Source organism: Corapipo altera, unplaced genomic scaffold (genome assembly GCF_003945725.1).
Source record: "Corapipo altera isolate COAL_440 unplaced genomic scaffold, ASM394572v1 24b, whole genome shotgun sequence".
NCBI classification, from domain to species: Eukaryota; Metazoa; Chordata; class Aves; order Passeriformes; family Pipridae; genus Corapipo; species Corapipo altera.
The window spans coordinates 12,668,857-12,691,698 of NW_020884888.1; the positions used below are offsets into that span (position 1 = coordinate 12,668,857).

General features: G+C 37.1%; 1 protein-coding gene across 5 annotated transcripts in view; it reads left to right on the forward strand.

Annotated features, from left to right (window-relative positions):
- The window catches only part of MTRR (5-methyltetrahydrofolate-homocysteine methyltransferase reductase), a 30,617-nt gene extending 8,291 nt beyond the window's left edge, over positions 1-22,326 (forward strand). For all 5 annotated transcript variants that reach the window (XM_027644050.1, XM_027644052.1, XM_027644053.1 and 2 more), the window contains 12 exons: positions 2,251-2,368; positions 3,275-3,647; positions 6,550-6,672; positions 8,303-8,456; positions 11,971-12,059; positions 13,626-13,806; positions 15,334-15,376; positions 15,814-16,000; positions 18,064-18,182; positions 19,681-19,773; positions 19,861-20,040; positions 20,994-22,326. In XM_027644050.1, the coding sequence (XP_027499851.1) occupies positions 2,251-2,368; positions 3,275-3,647; positions 6,550-6,672; positions 8,303-8,456; positions 11,971-12,059; positions 13,626-13,806; positions 15,334-15,376; positions 15,814-16,000; positions 18,064-18,182; positions 19,681-19,773; positions 19,861-20,040; positions 20,994-21,138 (1,805 nt within the window). In that variant the 3' untranslated portion in view covers positions 21,139-22,326. The remainder of the gene's footprint in view (positions 1-2,250; positions 2,369-3,274; positions 3,648-6,549; positions 6,673-8,302; positions 8,457-11,970; positions 12,060-13,625; positions 13,807-15,333; positions 15,377-15,813; positions 16,001-18,063; positions 18,183-19,680; positions 19,774-19,860; positions 20,041-20,993) is intronic.
- The last annotated feature ends 516 nt before the right edge of the window (positions 22,327-22,842 follow it).

Below are 22,842 nucleotides of genomic sequence, written 5' to 3' on the forward strand. Positions count from 1 at the left end.
TGATAACTGGGAGTGAGGAAATTTCCAGGTGTCCAGAGAGGAAGGTACTCACTAGAAGGAAATTTGTACTGGATACATAATGTGAAAGTCTGAAATATATGCATTGCAGTCACGTAGTGTTTTGAGATGTTGTGCTATTGCCTAGTTATACATTACAGTTTGTGAAATGGTTAGGTTTTTCATAGCTAACTGTAGAGGAATTATGTAACTAAACACATATGTGCATGTATGAAGATAAGCATTGATTAATACTGACTTCTGTTGTAGCAGAAATTATAGTGTCTAAGTTATAACATGATTCAAGTCTAACAAGTTGTCAGTCTTAAAATACATTCATGGTATTCATTTCAGGTGGTCCAATGAAGTGTTTACTTGAGCAAGAGCAGAAGCCTTCTTAAAAGAAAAAAAAGGCTGTTATAAGGAGAGAGGAATAGTCCATTATTAGGTGGCATCATGGTTTAACCCCAGCCAGCAACCAAGCCCCCCACAGCTGCTCTCTCACTCCTCCTACCTGCTCTGTCTTGGGATGGGGCAGAGAATTGTGGGGGTAAAAGTGATAAAACTCATGGGTTGAGATAAAGACAGTTTAATAGAGAAAACAAAAGCTGCACACACGAGCAAAGCAAAAGAAGGAATTCGTTTACCCTTTTTCTTGGATAGACAGGTATTTCAACCATCTCCAGCAAAGCAGGGCTCCATCATGCATAGCAGTGATTTGGGAGAATAAACACCATCACTCCTTCTTCTTCCCCCAGCTTTATATGCATGATGCCATATGGTATGGAATGTTCCTTTGGTCAGTTGGGGTCACTTCTCATGGCTGTTTCCAGCTTGTGTACCCCCAGCCTCTTTGCTGGTGGAGTGTGGTGAGAAGCAGAAAAGGCCTTGACTCTGTATAAGCACTGCTCAGCAATAGCTAAAACATCCCTGAGTTATCAACACTCTTTCCACACAGTCCAAAACATGGCCTCATACTAGCTATGATGAGGAAACCAGCATAAGGATCTAGTGGTTTGGAATTGCACATGAGAAAGAGTCAAGCTGTGAAAAATTCTGACAGTGATAGTGAACCAGAGGTGTGGATTACTTACAGAATGTGTGAAGACTACCTAACCAGTGGTCTTTGGGATTGTTAGACAAGCATCTGTTAAGGATTATTGATCACTTTTAAGGTGGGTCAGTGTTCTAGTTGACCTCTTAAATCCTCCATGGACATACTTCCTGACTGACTGTTCAGCATCTTCTAATAGAACATCTTCACAGTAGTTAAAGGGCAGAAAACCCAGTGCAGTTAAAATGAGATCTATAAAGAAATCTTAGATTCCTGAGGAGGAGGTTGTTGGGCCAGATTCCTTCATTCAGATTTTCCTGCTTTCTTATCAGTTATATTATTTTTCGTTTTTTTTTGGTTCCTTACATTTTTCCTGTAAGAGGAGTTTGTGTTTTTTAAAAACCTCAAACTAAAGCAACATTCTTCTAAAATGTGAAATACTGAAAGCAAAGTGTTTTCAGAATATTTCTCTGTCCTATATTTGTGATGGAGGAGCCACTTTTTCAGCTCTGTTTTGGGACAAACACAACTTTGTTTGAAGTACATATATACGTAAGTATTTTTCCATGCAGCATCTGAATAATACAGTTACATACACAAATGTTTATGTAATTATGTCATAGAATCATAGAAGGCCCGTATTGGAAGGGACCTTAAAGATCATCTAGTTCCAACTCTCCTGCCATGGACAGGGACAGCTTTAACTAGATCAGGTTGCTCAGAGCTCCATGCAACCTGGCCTTGAACACTTTCAGGGATGGGGCATCTACAGCTTCCCTGGGCAACCTGTTCCAGGGCCTCACCACCCTCACAGTAAAGAATTTCTTCCTAATATCTAATCTAAACCTATTTGCTTTCAGTTTGAAGCCATTCCCCCTTTCCTATCACTTCATGCCCTTGTAAATCCTCTCTCTCCATCTTTCCTGTAGGCCCCCTTCAGGTACTGGAAGGCCACAATTAGGTCATCCCAAAGCCTTCTCTCTTCTAGACTGAACAGTCCCGATTCTCTCAGCCTTTCTTCATAGGAGAGGTACTCCATCCCTCTAATCAACTTGATGACCCTCCTCTGGACTCACTCCAACATATCAGATTCTTCTATTTACCTGCAAGAAAATCCTGTATTATCTTTGCAGATCTTTGTCTGTGTAGCCTGGGTGGCTGCCTAATTGACATGATTCCTCTTTCCTTGAATTTCCTAGGTCTGGGAGATTCAGAGTACATGTTCTTTTGTAATGGTGGAAAGACAGTAGACCGACGACTTCAAGAACTTGGTGCCCAGCACTTCTATGACACAGGATTAGCAGATGATTGTGTAGGGTAAGAGCTGAATGAGTTTATGATTTTATTTCTTCAAGATGCAGTATTTGCATGTGTTTTTGGCTAAGTGTTCTGAACCATTTGAAATCTGTTAAACCTGGATACTTAGCACCTCACAGGAATGAGTTCCACCCGAGCACAGTATGCCTTTTCAATCTCAACTGTTATTAAGTAAAACTATTTTTAAAGTGTGAGCAAACATTTGTAATACCTGGAAAAATAGAGAATATTTAGCAGTTTTAGAAATTATGTAGTTCAGAGTAAGTGGAGGGATTATAAATGTAACCCGTTTTTTCTCTTTTTTTTTGGGGGGGGGAAGTGGAGGGAGGATGACTGTAGAGGAATTATGTAACAAGATTTTTTTGTTTGCTGTAGAGGAATTATGTAAGAAAACAACTCCCTCGCTGCTCTGCTGCTCTTTCTGGCCAGTAGGCTGCAGTCTTGTCTTAGTTATTTTGATCTGAAGCTTATATTGGTTCTGTACATGCTGATGCAAGGCAGTTTCATAACCATAAAACTTATATCTTGTGTTCTAAAATAATAAAAATGGACCGTTAGTGTAAGCTATTGATGCTGCTGCAGCACAATGAAAAGTTGCATATTCTGGTACTATTCCTTCAACTTCCTGTCATAAAGTTCAGTGTATGAAAATAAAAATGAGAAATTGGAAGAAGAGTGAGGCTGTTATACATTTTAGACTCCGTAAATTTACATAATGATAACAACTAAATAATTTTTTTAAACAAAGAAATAATCTTGATAACAACCACAGTTATATATTAAAATAGAAAGTTAGCAATGTTTTTTAGTTTTTGTTGTCTTTTCATTATTTCTAAATTAACAGTCCAGAAAGTCATAATAATTTATCCATGCATTTCTTCTTTTTTTTTTTCCCTCCATTCCCAGTTTGGAATTAGTGGTTGATCCTTGGATTGATGGACTTTGGCTTGCTCTCAAGGAAGCATTGCTATTGCAGAAAGAAAAAGAAGGCATGAACAATGTTGTCGATGCTGTTGCTAACTCTCTCTCTCCAACTCCACATGTTGTGCATGAACTGAACTTAAGCTCTGAAGTACAGAACTTGAAGCTAGAAGATGAGGGAGCGAAGAGTTCTGATGTTCTGTCACAGAAAGTGGATGACATTAATCTTGTGGCTCCAGCTAGAAACACCGAACCTTCACTTGTTAATTCCATCCCTCCTCTCTCCCAGTCTGCTCTTAATATTCCTGCCCTGCCACCAGAATACATAGAGGTGCAGTTTCAAGGCACCCATGGTGAGGTAAGGACTTCACTTTGAGTGGTAAAAGCCTCCAGCTGTCGTAGGAGTATGAGTGTATACTCCTACATGCAGCTCAAAAGAGAAGTGAATACTTACATAAAGGAGATGTGTCCCCAGGTACAGGAGGTTTTTGAATTTTAAGTGAAAGGCCCATTTATATTGTGAAAATGTAGTTTCCACCATATGAATTGTGAACACTTATGTCAAGATAAAATTTAGCTAAATAGTAATTTGGCATCGCACTATCAGAAAGGCAAGAATTCAGATTGTCAGTGGCTTATGTTATGCTGGTGAAAACATCTTCCTGTAGTAAGGAGTATAGTACAGTTTCTGTTCAATTTTTAGTACTTTCAGAATGCATTAAGAGGCTCTAAATTACTCAAAGTCTTGCTGCATACTTACCAATAGAGAAACTTGGCCATTGTAAAAACATGATCATAATTTTACTATTGGAAATGGAAGATGAACTGTAGATCAAAAACCAGTATGCTTTTCCTATGAAGCCATGTTAAACAAAGACCTACTGTACAAAAGGAAGAATTAACATGAGCTGGGAATTATCTCCCGTTGTCAAGCGTGACTCAGACTTTTCTGGGTGTCTGCAAAGGGCAGGTGTTCCGGTTATCCGTGCAAGGAATCAGTGAAGTCTGTTTGCTCTTTAAATGACTGGGAATCAGAAGCTGAGTGCGGTAGCACAGCCAGCACCATCCCACAATACCCAAGCAATGCAAACCAGGAGGTTGCAGCCAGGATCAGCCAAGAATGCAGATCATCAGGCAAGTTTGTGAGAATGAGGCAGGTCTGGGGCCAACCCAAGAATTTGGTCTGGTCTCAAGATCCAGACCTGGATCAACAGGATCTATGTCCGATGATAGACATGGTTTTGACTGAGCTGCTGAATCAGCTCTCTTGTAATGTAGCTCAGACAGGGCTGAAGATCCAGGACTGAGCTGAGATGGGGTTCCTGGGCCCAGTCCTCTGATGTGGCTACTCATGATCATGAAAGCCCTTTAACTCTCTATTGAGTGTTAATGGTAATGCTGAGAGAATCACTTAGTCTAGCTAATAGAATTAGTTTAGAGTGTATGGATTTAAACACTGGATGATTTTGGGTTTTTTTATAAACCACATTTTGTGGTTGGTGTTGCTCAGGTTGTTGAATTTAATAATCCCAGTTAAATTTTTGGAGATTTCTGATTTAGAGGTATTCGTCAATTAAAGACTAATAGCTGAGTTGAAAGTGGTGCTACAGTGCTTAGAAGAGCCCATTTTCTTAAAGTCCGCATATATTCAGACTGATCTCTGAAATAATTCATCAGGTTCTAATATTGATGCCTAAATTTTCTGTCAGTAGAGAAAAGTAAATTTTACTTTTCAACAGCAGATGGAAAAAACTGAGTCTTCTAGTCTGGAATTCAGTGGCAGATTAAAGATTATGGTCCAGATTTCACGTATAAAACTGATTGGTTGTCTTGAGCCTTGGAAAGAATCAAGTACACTTTTGGGTTTTTTTGTTTTGGCACTATTTTTGACACAGTTGGCTGGATCTTGTCAACAACTAGGTTCCATATAGGGTCACGTTTGGTTTTGCAGGTATGAAACAATGCAAGTCCTTTCTTGTTACATCACATTGGAACAGGCATGGGTATTTTTTGGCAAGTACAGCTGAAGTTGGTGTGTTTTGAAATGCATCAACTTGAATTTTGGATATCTCCAAAGAGAGGCTCCCTGTCATTTAAAGAAGGCTGGGTACACGATCTCTCTAGTTACTTATATGATCTGTGTTTTGGGCTGTTGAGTCTCAGGGTTGAATTAACAAGCTGCTGCTTATTAATGCCAGAGCAGTAACAGGCTTAAGCATTTGTGGCTAGTGTAAAATAATACAGTTTAGCTTAAATCTTGATTTCATTATGCCTTGAACTTGATTTGGAGAGAATACAAATGTAGACAATTACCACAGTCCAGCTGATGCACAATGACTTGATTATGGCCCAGGCCATTAATCACCATTTCAAAATTTTAAGAGAATGAAAAAAACTTCCAGCTGTTGGTCTTAAGTGATTCTCTTATCTTCTTTTTTTAAATAGGAAATCTTCAGATTAACAAATATTCTCTTGTTGGTAGAATATTTCCTTTACATTTCACAGAATATTGTTATGGACACATGGTATCTTTCTCACCTCTTCATTTTTGTCAGCATTGATGTCAAGTGAAACTTGCTGACTATAGTGATGGAGAAATGAGGGCTGCAGTCTGATCTGCAAGTGACAGCCTTTGACAGATGTGATCTGAAATTATTTTTGGTACACATTTGCAATTCTTGGGGCACATTTTTACCTGTGTAGAAATGTTGTGGTATAACACGATGCTGATTTGTAGTGTGGGGTTTGCTGATTAGCTCTAAATTTAAGTCCTCTTATAAGTTACCCATAATAATAGCCCCATATTGACTCCAAAGTCTTAGGCTGTGAATCTGGAGTGATGTAGCTTCTGTTCTTACTTTTTATGTCCATTCTACACACCTGGTAATCCTTTAATTAGGCAGGAGTTTTCTGGGGTTTAACATAAATGCCACTCTCTAATTGGCTATTTTCAGGGCAGCTTGTGAAAAATGAAACAGCTAGCTACATTTGATGATAAAGTAGACCCATTAGACTGTTCAAGCCTACTGACTTTTTATAATTGAATATATGTATGTTGCTGCTTAGATGCAATTTCTAAAAATGTAGAGCAAAAGATTCTGTGAATACAGAAGATTCGTGTTTTTCCTCATCGTTTTGAATTGTTTTCCAAGATTGTTTAAAAAAAAACCCTGTATCAATACTAATTCCTGTATGTCATACTAAGCTGTCATTCAGCTGATTTGCATTTTCAGTGTAAGTTTTTGTATCTTCTTTTTCAGAATCCACATCTGTCCTCACTTATCTCGGAGGAAACAACCTTTGAAGTGCCAGTTACAAAAGCAGTTCAGCTCACTAGAGAAGATGCAATAAAAACTGCTTTGCTCTTAGAACTTGATATTTCAGTAAGTTAGTGATGGCTTTTTCTTTAGTGGGTGAAAATAAAGGGTGAAAAGCATGTGTGTTATATATAATAACTGGAGGGGAAAATTATTTATTTGACTGTTTAAAAAGAAAAAATAATTCCCTGTACAATAAGATGTTAGCTAACACTGATCTATTTTGTAAACGGGAAGTTTGATTTATTCACTGAAAAATAGGACTTCCTGGAATTCAAAACAGAAATAAGGTGTCAAATTAATTTCTTTGTTGTTCCGTGGGTATTGTACTGACTGAAATAGCATTTTGAAGGGAATTTGCAGTGGAGATGGGTGATCAGAGAATGTTGAAAATGAATAATCTCTCAGTTTATAAGTATACAACTTGAAGAATATTCAGAAACTGTAGTAAATTGTGACTGTTCCTTGTAATGGATAATCTACACAAGTAGTAATTTGACTGGTATTATAGGAATTGTTAGCTCTTGAGCACTGTTTCTGCCTCTGGCATTGATTTTCTCTGACTTGTTAGCATGCTGCTCAAACTGTCAACCTTAGTTACCCTCAGTTAAAACACTGGTTTAGTTTCTTTAATGAAGATCATACTTTATATACTGGTTTGAAGATTAAAAGCAGGCAGAGAGTGGTCGATATTACTTTATAAGAAATCTTTAAAAGGAAAGTATGTTGCTTTTGAGTGATTTCCCAAGTTTGTAGAATATTGCTTTTGGGATAGTCTGATTTTTGGCAGTAACTTTTAATGGATTCTCTTCACCTAATCTGTATCAGTATATGTGGGACATTTTTGAATTCCAGTTATAAATAGAGTCTGTTAAGTTTTGAGCAACTGATTATCTAAGCAACAGATTTTTTTGCCTGTATTTGTACGTGTACGTGCATTCTGTCAGCAGCACCCACTGGAAATGTAAGCATTGTTTTGCCTTTTTCACCTAACACCTTAACAGTCTATGTGTGCAGGTCACCTCACCTGATGCACAAGGGAAACATAATGATGCAAGTATAATTCTTTACATTCCTTTAACAGGCAGAAGCTTGAGTAGGGTTTCAGCATTTGCACATGAGAATCTCAGACGACTAAGTAGAATCTAGGTCTTAAGACCTTAAGATTTGAATTTTCACTGTGCTCATATCTTGCTATTTTTCTTTTTCCTCCAGAAAATAAAAGCAGCTGGGGCAATTTCAGTTACAGTTCATCAAATAGTTTAACCAGCAAATTTTCTTTTAGTGATAATTTATCTCTATAAAAAGTTGCATTAATTATGAGGACTTCATTTCTCTGCTCTTCTCAAACCAGAAAACAAGGTACATCAGTAATTAATGATCTGGGCTGATTATATAGCACATCCTCTTAATACGTATTTATTTTCCTTCTGCTTAGGCTACTCAGCAGTTCTCATTAAAGAGCATCCAAATATTTAAACCAGATAAGGAAAGATTTTTCTAATTAGTAAGGTTAAGCCTGGAAAGAAAACATGACTATTTCATTTCTGATGCACTCCAAAGAGTGAAGTGTTAGTACAGAGTAAAATAACTTAATGAGAGTGCAATAGTTGGAAGACTGTTGTCAGGAATGGGGATACTGTTAGCCTTGGTTTGTGATACAATTTAATAGAAAGGATTTCTTGTTTTAAAACAGGATACAGTCTTTGACTACCAACCTGGAGATGCCTTTCGTGTAATATGTCCCAACAATGCTGACGAGGTGGAAGAGCTTCTTCACATCTTGGGACTTTCTGAAAAAGGAGATGACTTTGTTTGTGTAAAGTTTAAGCAGGGCGCTAAAAAGAAAGGTATGGTGTGATGCACTGATGCACTGGTCCGTTCATGGACCAGGACTCCTTTCTGTGTTTGTAGTAGCTAGTATGCATAGTTTCAAACATTTTTACTTTTAGTGTTGGAACACAGCTGTCATTTTATGGAGGCAAGTTGGAAATCACAGGGATGTGTTAAAAAAAGAGAGGATACATAAGCATGCTGCCACTGGTTTTACTATAGACGAGTTAGCTACTGACTGGGAACTTCAGCCTGAAATTGGCGTGCGTCCATCGTATTCTTACTCTGTGCTCCTTTACGGTTATGGATGAGGCTTTAATCACATAACCTTACAATCCTCCACTTGAAAGTAAAATCTCCTTGCACAGTGTTTCATATCAATCTGTTTCACATCCTAAGAGGGCCGCACTCCTGAAGTAGAAACATTAGTTTCTACTAATTTAGTGCTGTTGCAAGATCCCTTTTAGGGGGTGTTAAGTCCATGTGATCTGTTCTGCTGAGTCTTACGATCCCACACTTGAGTGGCTGCAGGTTGAAGGTATGCCTGTGGACCTGTGCGAATTACTCCATTCTTGCACTGCAATTGGTGTCTTAATGGTGCTGCTGAGTTGTGCCTTTATTTCCACAGGATGGGGTAGGGCTCTTTGTTGTTCTGGTCTGTATGTAAATCAGTTCTCATGGTGAGATTCCCTTTGTCGTTAAGGGCAACACAAGCTGTCCATTAAATATGAGATGTAAATAGACCCATTTATTGGAATTCACAAATAACACGAGTAATTTCTTAATGGGGTGAGTTCGTGTGACAGGCCATGTTGGAACATATCATATGGGATATCCAGATGCAGCTGATCTTATCCCTGACCCCCACGCCAATAACTAACCTCTGCTGGGCAGGGTCACAGGTTAGATTTGGTGCAGAGCCAGTGTCAGTTTCAGCCTGGTCCCTACACTGGGAATAAGCCCTGCATCTGCAGGGCTGGTCTAGCTGTTATCCAGCCCCACTGTGATAAACCCCTTCCCCTGGCACCTCCCTCTTGGGGAACCCCCATCATCCTTGTTCCTCTGGAACATACACCCTCCAAACACACTGGCTTCCCTCCCCGCTCCCACCAAAGATCCTAGAAGGGTCTTGACTTTTTAACAATCTGCATTTGGATCAGGATTGGTCCTGAGCACCCTCAAGCTCAAGACAGTGTCACCTCATCCAGGGCCTAACAACTGTGCACAGACAAGCAGCCATAGACTGGATGGTGTGGGGGATTTCTCAGGTATGCTGCTTCTGCTGTTTACACTGTTTACAGATTTTACAGAATCAAGCACGTTAACAAAGGAAGTAATTAAAAGGGAGGGATATAGCAAAGGAGGAGTTAATGGAGACCAAAAAGCATCAGATTTTCATAGGAAGGTGGACTTAACATTTTTTTCCTCCTAAAGGCCAATAGGTTTTTCTGTGCAAATCAGAGCCCTTCAAATCAGAGCCCTGCTAAAAACTGCATAAAACACAGCTCTTTCTGTAAGGTAAAGACAGTGTCAATAGCATGTTTAAAGTGAAGGTCTCCTTGAATAGGCACGGAGAGGTATTCTCTCCTTCTTACTAACGTAGTTTTCTTTTTTCTGCTACACAGCTGTTGCAGGAAGGATGTAAAGCTGCCCTAACAGGGCACTTTGAGTTCATCAGTGTCAGAGCAGTTTCCATGTGGAACTGAGTCCATATAGCCAAATGAGCACAGCTTAGCCTCTTGATTATTCTCATATACAAAAAGACCTGTCCTTCCAAGGCAAAGTTGGTAAAATAATTGAGTAAAACTTGGAATATCAGTGCTCTCATCCTATGTGTAAACCCAGATAATTATATCTCTGGCCACCTAATGTAGCACTAATCAGGGAAAAAAGGTGAAATTGTGTTGTTTATGCAACATTTTTCTGAATCTTATATGTAAAATGGCATGCCTGTTTGTGAATCTTAATGGATGATAATGGAAAGGAAGATCATAACACTGGATTGCAGCACAGAAAATCAAAGTTCTTGGTTCTGCTCTTGAGTCTTCTGTGTGACCCAGAACAATTCATTCTTTGGTACTGTGCTGATGAAGAGAGACTCATGAAGTTGCTATAACTTAATTACTTGTTGCTACCAATCTGATCCAAAGAATTCAGCTGTTCCTAGCAATTTTCCAGAGTTCTTTTCCTTTTGAGATGGTTGTCCTTCAATTTTATTCACATTTGGGAGGAATTTGTAATAGTTACTACAAACTAAATGAAGAGAGCTGAAAAACGTGGGAGAAGAGCTTGAACAGCATACTGTACCTCTGTTGCATCTTTAAGATTTACCAGGGATGCCACTGAATTTTGTTTACCATCTCTCTATGTTCAGTCTATCTGATGAAGTAGATGAGATAAGCTGAGAGGAAAAAACGGAAATTATTTGAAGTGTGGTGCAAAGTCTATTGTTTAAATACTGCATTTCTTTAGTTTTTTTATTTTATGTACCAGCATCCTAGGAAGAGGATGAATTACGTCTTGTAACATGCTGTCAGCGTGTTCAAGAAAAGGCATTGTATACAAATATGAAAACAGACACTTCTTTCCTGCATTATATTTATGCCAATCCTCTTCCAAAAGTAAATTTTGTTCTTCGTATCAGGAGTTCAGTCAAGTAATGCTGTAACGAAGAGGTAATTTAGCAAGTTTATAGTTGTGTTCTTGGAGCAAAAATTCTGTAGTATTAAAGGGCTCTTGAGCATGAAAAAAAGCGTAGAACAATCAGTAGCTAACTGATAAGAGTAACATGTGAGTGGGGTCTATAAGAAAGCAATTTGGGAGCTACAGAGCTTATTAATTAAAGGGTTTTTTTGTCACATAAACGCTCTTATATTGCTTTTGGAGTTAACTTGGAATAGCTGTGTTAGCATGACATGCAGTGAGGCTGATAAGCCTGGCTGACACCATGAAGGGATAAACGGAATATCACGGTACCTCCTTCCCAGAAATGGAACCTGTAGAGAGTAGAGGAGGGATTATTTGCTTGTACAGAAACCCTTTGGATATGCTGAACCTCAGGCTCCAGTGTGGCATTGGCTAGGTACACCTTTGAATGGCTAATTAGAAAGCTTCAGCATGTTTTGGTTTTCAGGAATGCTTATTGATGGAGGGGGAAAAATGTAGATGTTCCTTTTTTCTGGTAGGTATTCCACTGAATTTCTTCAAGGTGGAAAATAGAAACAAAGCCTGAAGTGGTTTAGCAATGAAATTTAATTGAACACCCTGTAGTATTCTCCTCTTTTTGTTTTCTGCTTTGCTAACTAGTTTTGACTTTTCATTGGAACACTGTCATTGATACTTCATTAGAACACTGTCTTTTTCTTTAGCTTATAATTTCCACCAACCAACTGGGGCTTAAACATACAGAATGAAATGCAGTTTAGCTCTCATATTTCTTGAAGAAATAAGCACTCTGTGATTCCATTTTTTAATATTAATAGATGCATATTTTGCTTTGTTTTTTGGTTTTTTTTCCTCCCACTGAACTAGGAGCATCTCGTCCACAGCACATCCCTGAAAGAAGCACTCTGAAATTCATTCTAACCTGGTGTCTGGAAATAAGAGCAGTTCCCAAAAAGGTATTTATATGTTTGTTCTTTTAAAGAGAAATTCTTAGTAATTTTATGCTTTATGCGCTCTTACAGATCTGTCCTTGCTTTGCTTCATGTTTGGTTACTATGATTCTTGATGAATAAGAATTATCAGTTTTTATGCTGCTGTTTCTACTTTACTCTGAGTCACTTCTGGTGCTTTTCTGGCAAACATTCTGTTCTGCAGCACCTTGATTCATAACTAGTCTGGAAGTAAGTAGAAAAGTATTAGATAACTTGGTGCCAGATAACTGGAAGGCTGACTGAACTGGCCCCTTAGTCATTTTAGAGAAATCATTCTTCTGATCAGAGGGAACCATATCTGTCAAGTTCTGTCACTAAGAAGACACATACTGCTATATGCAAATACAATAGTGTCCTTTAAATTATTTTAAAGCTTTTCTTTAGCATTTCAGTAACCCAGCAGAATTCAAAGAAAGATTTTTGCTTTTGTAGTATCTGTTCTCACAACATGTAAATATTATTGTCCTTTGATTCTGTGCATGTAAAAACTGAAAGCTTGCAACTGGAAAAGCAAGTGTATTTCTGGTATTGTCAAAACACATTTTAAAGATAACTTTGTATGAAGGATGAAGCTAAACGGTTGTGTTTGTTGGGTCTCTGAGGGAAATCAGTTTTTAGAAGGACCTTTTTATTCAATTTAGTGGATTTTGCAGCAGAAGAGAATCTTCCAGTTGTTTCAACCTTTTCAAAACCTCATTTAACAGTTCTAAAAATTTGTCTCAACAATGAGAGTAGGCAGAGAGTGTTGGCTGGGGAATATGGCCAAAGCCAGTTTTGCTGTATTAACTGTTCAACCTAAAATGTACTTTACATAACTCCATTCTCAAAACTTTTGTCTGGAAGCTCAGTGGTTGAGTGCACTCACATTACTTTTCAAGTATTTTTTTGTGTAGAACGTATCATCTGATTGCATTTGGTGTTTTGGATCACTTTTCTTTTATGCACCGTGTCTATTTCCACCTTTCTTTTTGGAAAAAACTTGTAACTATTTACATCTGATTTTTACTTTATCTTTTAATGCTCAATTCAATTTTCTTTTAAGGGAAGTTTACAGTACCATTGTATACCACAGCAACACTTACATGACTCATTAAATACTGTACTTTATTTATAGTCATACCTCTTCTAAGACTTTTTATTATTTGTTTCCTGGCTTTTGTAACTTAGCAAGTGGCGTTTTGTCTTAATTTAATTTGTGTTATGGAGCTGCCTAACTAAAGTGTAAATAGGGAAATTAAGAAGGTCTTTCATAAATTTGGAATTTTTTAGGGAATGGCTTGTACCTGTTTGTCTCTACCCTGCTCAGGCTGAGTAGCATTTTCTGCTAACTTGTCCCAGACTTTAGAAGAACAGTCAAAAAAAAAAAAAAGGTAAATTTTTGATAGTAGGTGAAAGTGTGTGTTAGGAAATAAAATGTATTATCCATTAACCTGCTTCCTCTCCCCAGGAACCCAAGTTTTTCCCAGTTTTGTGACCCTTTTCCCAAAAGGACAAGTTTTTTACTCTTCCCTCTTATTTTTTTCCCTACAGGCATTTTTGCGAGCTCTTGTAGAATGTACCAGTGATGCAGGAGAAAAACGGAGGCTTCAAGAGCTTTGCAGCAGACAAGGAGCCTCTGATTACATGCGCTTTATTAGAGATTCTAATGTTTGCTTCCTGGATTTACTTTATGCTTTTCCAAGCTGCAGGCCTTCACTTAACCTGTTAATTGGTAATCGACTGATTTAGATTTAATTAGATTTTGTTTCTGAAAATGCATCAGGCTAAATGTTCAGTTTCTCGAGAAAGTGGAACGGTTCAGTTAAATGCTTTAGGAATATTATGCTTTCTGTAGTGATCAAGCTGAAACTGTTGTTGGGGAACACAGCTCTCTTCTACAGTTTGTAGCCGTTGGCCTTTATTCTGCAAACACTTGGGTTCATACCTATGCTTTAATTGACTCTGGATTAATCCTGTACATAAAAAATGAGCATAAGGTGCCTGTGGGATTAGGGTCTTTACAGGTTAGTTTATCAACTGCTTACAATTAAAAAAGACATGTTTTTACAACTCCTGATTTCTCTGCCTACATGTTCCTTTCTTGCACTTTTTTCTGTTAAAACAGAATGGTTCTCCCAGTATATTTGGATTTACATAATGTGTAACACAGTCACTGGGTTCCTGATGTAAAACATTGCAGGAATGAGACTCCCGACTGTAACCATCTCATATACATCTGAAAATACTGGCAGTCATTTTCCAAATAGAAGTTCAGAATTTCTTAATATGCTTCATAATATGAATCAAAGAAATTGCTTTTTGTGTTCTTGCAGTCTTTTCCACACCTACCCCAAATTTCTCCTTCTTTGTACACTGTGGGGATTTCAAAAAGTAAATACAAGCTCTGTTTCACTTTGTACAAATACACAAATATTCACAGTGAAAGCAAATACACTTAGCTTTTCAAAGGTGGTATGGAACGTGCTGTAGCAACTTAACTGAATAAAAGGAAATCTTGAAAGTTTTTGAAATGTGTTTCCCAAGGGAAGTAATGTGCTGACTGGTTTAGCATCTTCTTTAAGTGATTTCACTGTACTGGCTTTTCTTAACTGCCTAGCAACTATCATATGTAGCAGAGCATCTTTAAAATATGCCAGGGTATCTGTGTGCTGGGAAAAAGGGTAGTTCTGTTCATATACATACATATGTCGATATAAATGTGTGCGTGAGGTATATAGTGGGTTTCCTGCTGAAAAAATGCTCAGTAAACTGTCTCTGCTGGTTTTTAGCTGAGATTTCAAAACTTCACATAGATACTTGCAGTGGTTTGAAATTGAACTGGCGCATCTGCTTCTAGGACATTATATATAGGAAGCTTTCAGTCAAGCAATTCCTGTTGTGAGAGCTTTTGAGCTTATAGATGAAAGGTGGGGAAAATTAAATTTCAGGCTTCACCGTACCTACTAGCTACTGGCATCTCTTTTATGCACCTTACAATTGTTTTTAATTGACCAAGAATCCCATAAAATAACTGTTGGAGCTTCATTGTGTAGGATTTCTAATTAATGTTTTGCAAAGTCTAAACCCCATTTAAAATAGAGTTCAAGTCTTAATAGCTTATTTCTGAACCACAAACACTGAATGTTAATAGAGCAAAATTACAGTTAAATTAAAATATCTTATATTCCGATGTATTGTGAACACTCATATTTTCATTGGAGTGAATCAAATAAGTGATGCTTTTTTTTTTTTCCTACAGAACATCTTCCAAAATTACAAGCCAGATCCTATTCAGTGTCAAGGTAATGAAATATTCAAATTATGTCTAGTCAGTTTATTTAGATATTCTTTTTTTCTCGTATGTGTTTGTGTACATTATAATCTAGAGAAGAGAGGAGTGAAGGATGAAACGTAATTGTGACCCTACTGCAAAAGACCATAGTGTTTGACTATTTCAAACAACATTGTTTTGAATATGTGGCAAGGCTTTGGTAAAGTTCTCAAGGACAAGCTCACTCACACATGGATCTGGTAGGAATTTGGATTCCCTTTTGTAGACACTGGCCTCTGAGTCCAACCTTAAGACGTTTTCTAGCTATATATAGATATTATGCAGTTAGCTGAAAGCTGAGAATCTTGATTCAGTTGAAGTGGCTTGGGCTGCAAATGGGCCCGCTGCAAGATTGTACAGCTGACTCTCAGGTTTTGGTTTGTTTTTTAATATTTTTTTTCTTTGCAGTTCAAACTTATATCAGCCAGGAAAGCTGTGCTTTGTATTTAGTATTGTGGAGTTCCCTGCCTGTCCTGCTAGACCAGTCTCACGGAAAGGAGTGTGTACAGGGTGGCTTGCTGAATTAGTTGCACCTCTACTGCACCCCAGTAAAAACACTCTAGATACAAAAGGAGAAAGCTTTTCAACTGAAAAGGTATGAATATTAAATCAAAACTCATTAATTGTTTTATTTATGCATTTTTGAAACAACTGCAGGTTTCTTTGTTTGCTGCTGTGACATAATGCAGATGTTTTGGCAGGATACACCTTAATTTTGCAGTTCTGCCCTGCTTTTAAGTTTACCTTCCCCTCTGTACCATGTTTAGAACTTCATTGCTAAGTACTAAACTTAAATTTTACTTATCTGTGCATAACTGAGTTGGGAAACTTCCCATTTCTGAAAGGACAGAGTTGTTTTCCACCCCATGGCAGTTCTAAGCACATCTTGGAGGATGTTTTCATGGACTAAACTACAACTGTGCAATTAAATGGTTATGACTGTTTGTATTGTAAGAGAGAGGCACATGGATTGCAGATATATGTGGAATAACAATGCAGAATAGATGACTGTGATCTTATGCAAAAATACCGTAGATTAATTGAATACACTTTGCAATATAAATGTGTTTACCGTTTGCACTCTGTTTTAGAAGAATGACCAGTTTGGAATTACTAATAGGGAAAATAATTCTTAAGTATGGTTTGAAGTATATATATATATATATACATAAGTACTGTTCCCCACCAACAAGCATTATACTATTTTTTTATCATCACGAAACCAGGAAAATAATCCTGTTTAACTTTGTTGTATCTGTAGTCATAGAATCATAGAATCAGCCGGGTTGGAAGGGACCTCTGAGATCATCAAGTCCAACCCTTGATCCACTACCACCGTGGTTACTAGACCATGGCACTCAGTGCCACATCCAGTCTCATCTTAAAAACCTCCAGGGACGGAGAATCCACCACTTCCCTGGGCAGTCCATTCCAATGCTTGATTACCCTCTCAGTAAAGAATTTCTTCCTAATATCCAACCTAAACCTCCCCTGGCACAGTTTAAGACCATGCCCTCTTGTCTTACTGATAGTTGCCTGGGAGAAGAGACCAACCCCCACCTGCCTACAACCTCCTTTCAGGGAGTTGTAGAGAGTGATGAGGTCTCCCCTGAGCCTCTTCTTCTCCAGGCTAAACAGCCCCAGCTCCCTCAGCCTCTCCTCACAGGACTTGTGCTTGAGTCCCTTCATCAGCCTCATTGCTCTTCTCTGGACCTACTCCAGCACCTCAATATCTGAATTAGAGTATAAGAAATAAGTAGTCCTAAGCCACTCAGGTTTACAGAGCAAAGTTAAAATAACTTGGTCTTGTGCCTCACTTCTTCCTTAAACTTGAAAGTAAATTCAAATAGTTTCATAATTAATGTGCAAAATAAATTGGATGTCTGCTTGTGACTTTAATCAGTGATGAAGTTCTGCTATGGCTGCTGCTGAGTCTTGAATAATCTTTTAAAGACTTAAAAATAGTCCTCTCTTGCTTTCTATACATCATGTTAGCCATGTCTCATAGGATAGTTGTGGAGCTCCTAAAAAATTATATTTAGGCTTCCTTTCAGACACAGATCTGAAGAGTTGAATTACAGTTTATCAGTGGAATTATATAAAACATTTTCCAAGATCTTTGAGTTGTTATCTGCCTCCCCTTACCCATATGTATTTTTGGAGATCATGTAAAAGTTTTATGAAAATTAAGAAAGCAAGCTCAGTATCAGTAGGCTTCAATTCACTATAAACAAATCCTAACCTCCAGTGGACTCTTTTTAGATGGCCACAATTCAAAAAGTTGAGTTGCTTTTAATAACAGTAAACTAGCTTTTATTCCTTTGAGTACCAACACCAAACTTTCTATGAATTTTGTAGCAGTATTCCTCAAATTCGTGGTTCAGTCAACTTCTGTATTTGTGTGGTTTTCCTCAGTTTTTCTCCAGATGGATTAGTAGCTTTTGTAAATATGGTGTGAGATATTTTTATCCCTGAAACTTGTGTGAGCTTTTATTCTAAATGTCTATGTAACCTTAAAGATAAACTCTGAAACTCAGGATTTGAAAGAGTATGTGGATATATACAGTATGGCAATATCCTGAAGGTTCTGAAAAATGTCATGGTGCTTTAACTGCTTAAGAAAATTCTTCAGTTATATTTTATCTAATTTCATTTTAGATATCTATTTTTCCTCGTCCAAACAATACTTTCCACTTACCTGCAGACCCATCTGTCCCATTCATGATGGTTGGTCCAGGAACAGGAATTTCACCGTTCATTGGTTTCCTACAACACAGGTATGTACCAAGTTCTTACATGGAAACCAGTCTTTTTCTGTTAAGGAAAAATACAACCTCAAGTTTTGAGTATAAATGCAGTTAATATTTTCTCCCTCCCCCCCCTTTTTGAAATGGTAGAATGCTGATTATAAACAGTCTTACTAAATTTCCAAAATCATTGCTTGTGTACTTATTTGTTTTTTAAATGAGTAAAACTTACACTTTTGTCTGACTGTATTTACTGTCTGTAGTAGATATATGAGGAATTGAGTGAATTGTCGAAAGAGTAATAAGAAATTAAATCCTTTTTCTATGTGTTGTTGGTGGAAGTCCTGCAAATGAAATAGAACTGTTGATTTGCTTAAGTTTGGTATTCCAAATCCATTTTCTTCAGAAGAGGCACATGTATTAAAAGTCTTGGCATGATGAATGTCAAGTTTTCTCCCACATTCCATTATTTCTGTGTGTTTTACATTTCGATGTTTTAAGATGAGGAACTTGGCATGTTAAACCATCAACTTGGTGATAATCTTGGGGTTTTGGAGTTCGTGTTTGAGGGAAGGTAGATCCCTTATTTTCTCCCTCCAGCTTCAGCAGCATAATTTTGCAAGGCGAAGAGATCTTTGTTTAAAAAGTGACAGCACATCACCAAGAATATGTAAAAACATGATCATTCTGAGGAATTAAAGAACAGGAAGAGTGGAGTATTTGTGTGGGAATGGTTCTAAGTTTTATAGATAACCAACGCGTATAATTTCTAGATGACTCATTAGTTCCAGTAAGATAATGGAGTTTCTTGGGTCCTGTAACAATTGTTTTTAAAACATTTATTTGAGAGAAAAGTGAAGTTTTGACTTGATGTTTCTAACTCCATGCTTCTGTCTTTACCAAATCATTATATACCATCCTTGCTCCTTAATTTAAATTCCTAAATATGCCTTTATCTCTCAGAAGTATTTTGCCTTTTATTATAAGGGTAAGTGAAATCTGTCTCTCAAAATTCAAGTGGAAAATTGCAGCTAAAACTCCTTTAAAGTAATACTTTCAGCATTATTTAAAGAAAATGAAATAACTTTTCTGATGATGTGATAGTTAATAGGTTCTTATTCGTAAAATCTGGTGGATTTCTACAGCTAAATGGAAAGCATGCTAAAATTGCTGAGTTTTCCCAGGTGGTTTTACAGGGCTTCCAATGAAGGATGTAAGGAAGTGATCTTATTCAGCAGTCAGAATTGTTTTGTGAGGTGTTTGGATGTGTCAGTCTTGACTATTCCAATATGAAACTGCTGACAAAAAAAGTAACAATTTTGAAGTTGATTGATTTTTGAGCTAGTCCAAAAGTGAGTAGTCAAGAAAATCAAATAAGAAGGGTTTGACTTTGATTTACCTTAAGTCGTTTCACATTTCTGCCAATCCAGAGTTTTTTTGAAGTACTACTTTAAATGAGAATTGGGTTATAGATGTTTTAGATTCTGCACTTGATAAAACAGAATTGGATTTTTTTTTGTCTGTTTAGGCAGAAGCTCAGAGAACAACATACAGACTGGGAATTTGGAGAGACATGGCTGTTTTTTGGTTGTCGGCATCAGGATCGAGACTATTTGTTCAAGCAAGTTCACTATTTAACATTCATTTTGTATTCATGAGGGAATGCTTATCTCTGAGCCATTGCTAACAGGTTTTTATTACCTTTCAGAGATGAGCTGAGATGTTTTCTTGAAAATGGCACATTGACTCATCTTAAGGTTTGTTTCTCAAGAGACTCCTCAACTGCAGAAGTAGCTCCACCTAAATATGTGCAAGACATCATTAGGCTTTGTGCCAAGGAAGTTGCCAGAGTCCTGCTGGAAGAGAAAGGTTACTTCTATATATGTGGGTGAGTAGAGTGGAAATGGACTGTCTCTGAAAGAGAGCAGCATTAGCAGAAGTTCGAGGCTTTAGAAGAACATAGAGCTGTCTGAAAGAAAGGACAAATGTGATGCTGAAAGAGCCTTCCTGGAAAGCTAGAGTTTCATCCATATGTCCATTCTTTTCCAATGTAGTCTTGAAAGTATAGCTTGTAATGAGACAGTTCCACTGATTATTTTAGTCACTTATTATTTATTTTCCTTTTTTTTTTTTTCAGTTTTAAGTTATAGGAGTTTCCAAGCTAATAGATTTCTCTTTAGAAAATGAGATATATGAATGCATGTGATAAGAAACTGCTCAGCTGTGAGATAGTAGCAGCCTTCTGCTGTGTTTCAGGTTTGGGTGCTCCAGAATGCTAAAGCTCTGTAATATTTATATATTGTACAGTGGGAAATTTTATTTGGATGCTAACTTACCTGGAGGTTCAAGATTTTTAGAAAGTTTGTTGATAAAAGAGCAAACTGAATATAGGGCCCAATGTCAATATATATATATTGATATAAATGTCAGCTATTTATATTAGAAATAGCATTAGTAATAAGTGAGGGGTTTGGTAGCTTTTTTTGTTTTTCTTTTTTAATATTGGAACCACACAGTGATATAATAATAAAAAATACTTCAGCAGGTCCAATTCTTCCTTAAAGATACCGGTTATTCTGTGAGAGCTCAACTAGGGTTGCAAGCTTTTTTACTTACAAATTACGGAGCACTGAAAACTTTGTAATGTTTGATTGAGAGAAACCCTCGTTACTGTCAATGCTCAGCTTCATGAAAACTCAGTAAGAATCTTACTGTACAATATAAAAGCTATATTTTTGTTTAGATTTTTTTTTAATGCTGCTTTTCTAATACTGTCCTGCCTCTGAAGCTATTGTTAAATGGAAAAATACACATTTTCCTCCTCTGATTTTTGTTTTTCAGAGATAAGAAGAACATGGCTGATGGTGTAAGCGATGCTGTAGTAGAAATTTTGAGCATGGAAATGGAAGCTGACAGATTGGAAGCAATGAAAATCCTAGCCATGCTTCGAGAAGAAAAACGCTATTTACAGGATGTGTGGAGCTAAATATTTAGCTTTTCCTATGCCTTTGTAACACAGAATACTTCTTTTCACACATGTGCTTTTGACTAAAACTTATTGTCAAAAGTGCTATCAGTAGTTACACAAATGTTAACTTTCTCTATTGACCTTTAAGCAGGAACATGAAGCCTTTTAAATGACAGCAAACCAGGCTGGCCTTTGAAGTGTCTGAGGTTTTAGAGATGTTACATAATGGACTGTCTCAGTGCCTTGATTCTCTCATTTTAAGGTTAGTTTAATGTATAAATTAAAAACTTCTGCACTTGTACAAGCATAATTATATGTTGACATTACATCATGTATCTTTTCCTATAGTGTACACATAATGAAGCTACAGAGTAAATATGTTACACAGTGATCTGTGTGTTATCAAATATATTACTGACTTGCCAAGATTTATTTGAATACTTCCTAGATGCTTCCTGAGACTACTTATATTTTTTCAGCTCACACAATGACAGTAACTGCCAGAAGGTTACTGAAGAATTTCAGCTCCAAAATTCTCTTTAATACTTAACTTTTTCATTACATCATTACTTTGTGTCTCAAATTTTGCCACACTCTGTGCTATTGTTATTAGATTTTCCTGCATAATTACTTTGAAATTGTTTTCATTCCTACCTCTAAAATATTTGTGGTTTAATTTATGACCAAACTCAACCAGTTGGGCTGAATTTAGTTGCTTAATAAATAGTTTCTCAGATTACTAAACTAACTTTGTTAAATTGAAGACATAGTAAAATACAGTGTTTTGAAAGGAGTTGCCCATGTGACAATCCACTGCCAGATTAATTTGTTGAAAGCATATTTTTCAAGTGTCTGATCTTTCTAACAAGGGACATTTGGTGTACAAATAGGTGGAAGAGTAAAAGTGTAAGTTATTCATGGTTCTTTTCAGATCTCTCCACTTCCCTCTGCTTTTTCTAACTTCTAAATATCCATGTTGTCTTCTCAGTTCCCTGTCATCCTTAAAGGATAAAAACAAAGTATGAAAGAATATTTTAGACAAATCATTTTTTCCTGGGGAAAGTTGTTTTGTTTTGATTTACATATAGTCAGAACCACATCACTTACTCCAAGTCTTGTGGTTGTCTAGTGATTATTAGTTAATTGGTCAAGTTGTATGCTGTTGCTTGTTGCATCTGTTTGACATATAAGCCTTGTTGTATTTTTTGTTGTTCCTGGGGAATGTGTAGTGTTTTGCTGTCTCTTTGTTTCCTTTGCAAGTTAAGCTTCAAGGCCACTGTTTTTGGCTTAACAGCATTCCAGTTTTACTTTGTGACCAGAAGTGGAGAATAACTGTACTAGTAAAGAGGAAATTAGTCTTACCAGTGGTGTAATTAGAAATCCTTCTCATAAGTCTCTTCCTTTCTGTCTTTGGTGCTTCTGTTATTCTATCTGAGAGCCTAATGTAAAGAAGGAAATGAAGAGAGCCTTGAGCTTCTGTCTTTCCTAGTTCTGTGCTGCTAATTATCTCACAGATCCATCTTTCTCATGCATTTCCTCAATAATTGCACTATCACAGAAAATCTAGTTACCTTCCAAAAATGCAGAGGTATTTTTTTAATAATACGTTTGAGTAACTTTTTTTAGTGAAATGGAAAAGCTAAGCCTCAGACTTTGTGGGAAGCAGTAGGTCCCACTATGCTCTACACAAATTCTGTCATGGGTCTGGTCTGTTAGAGGTGC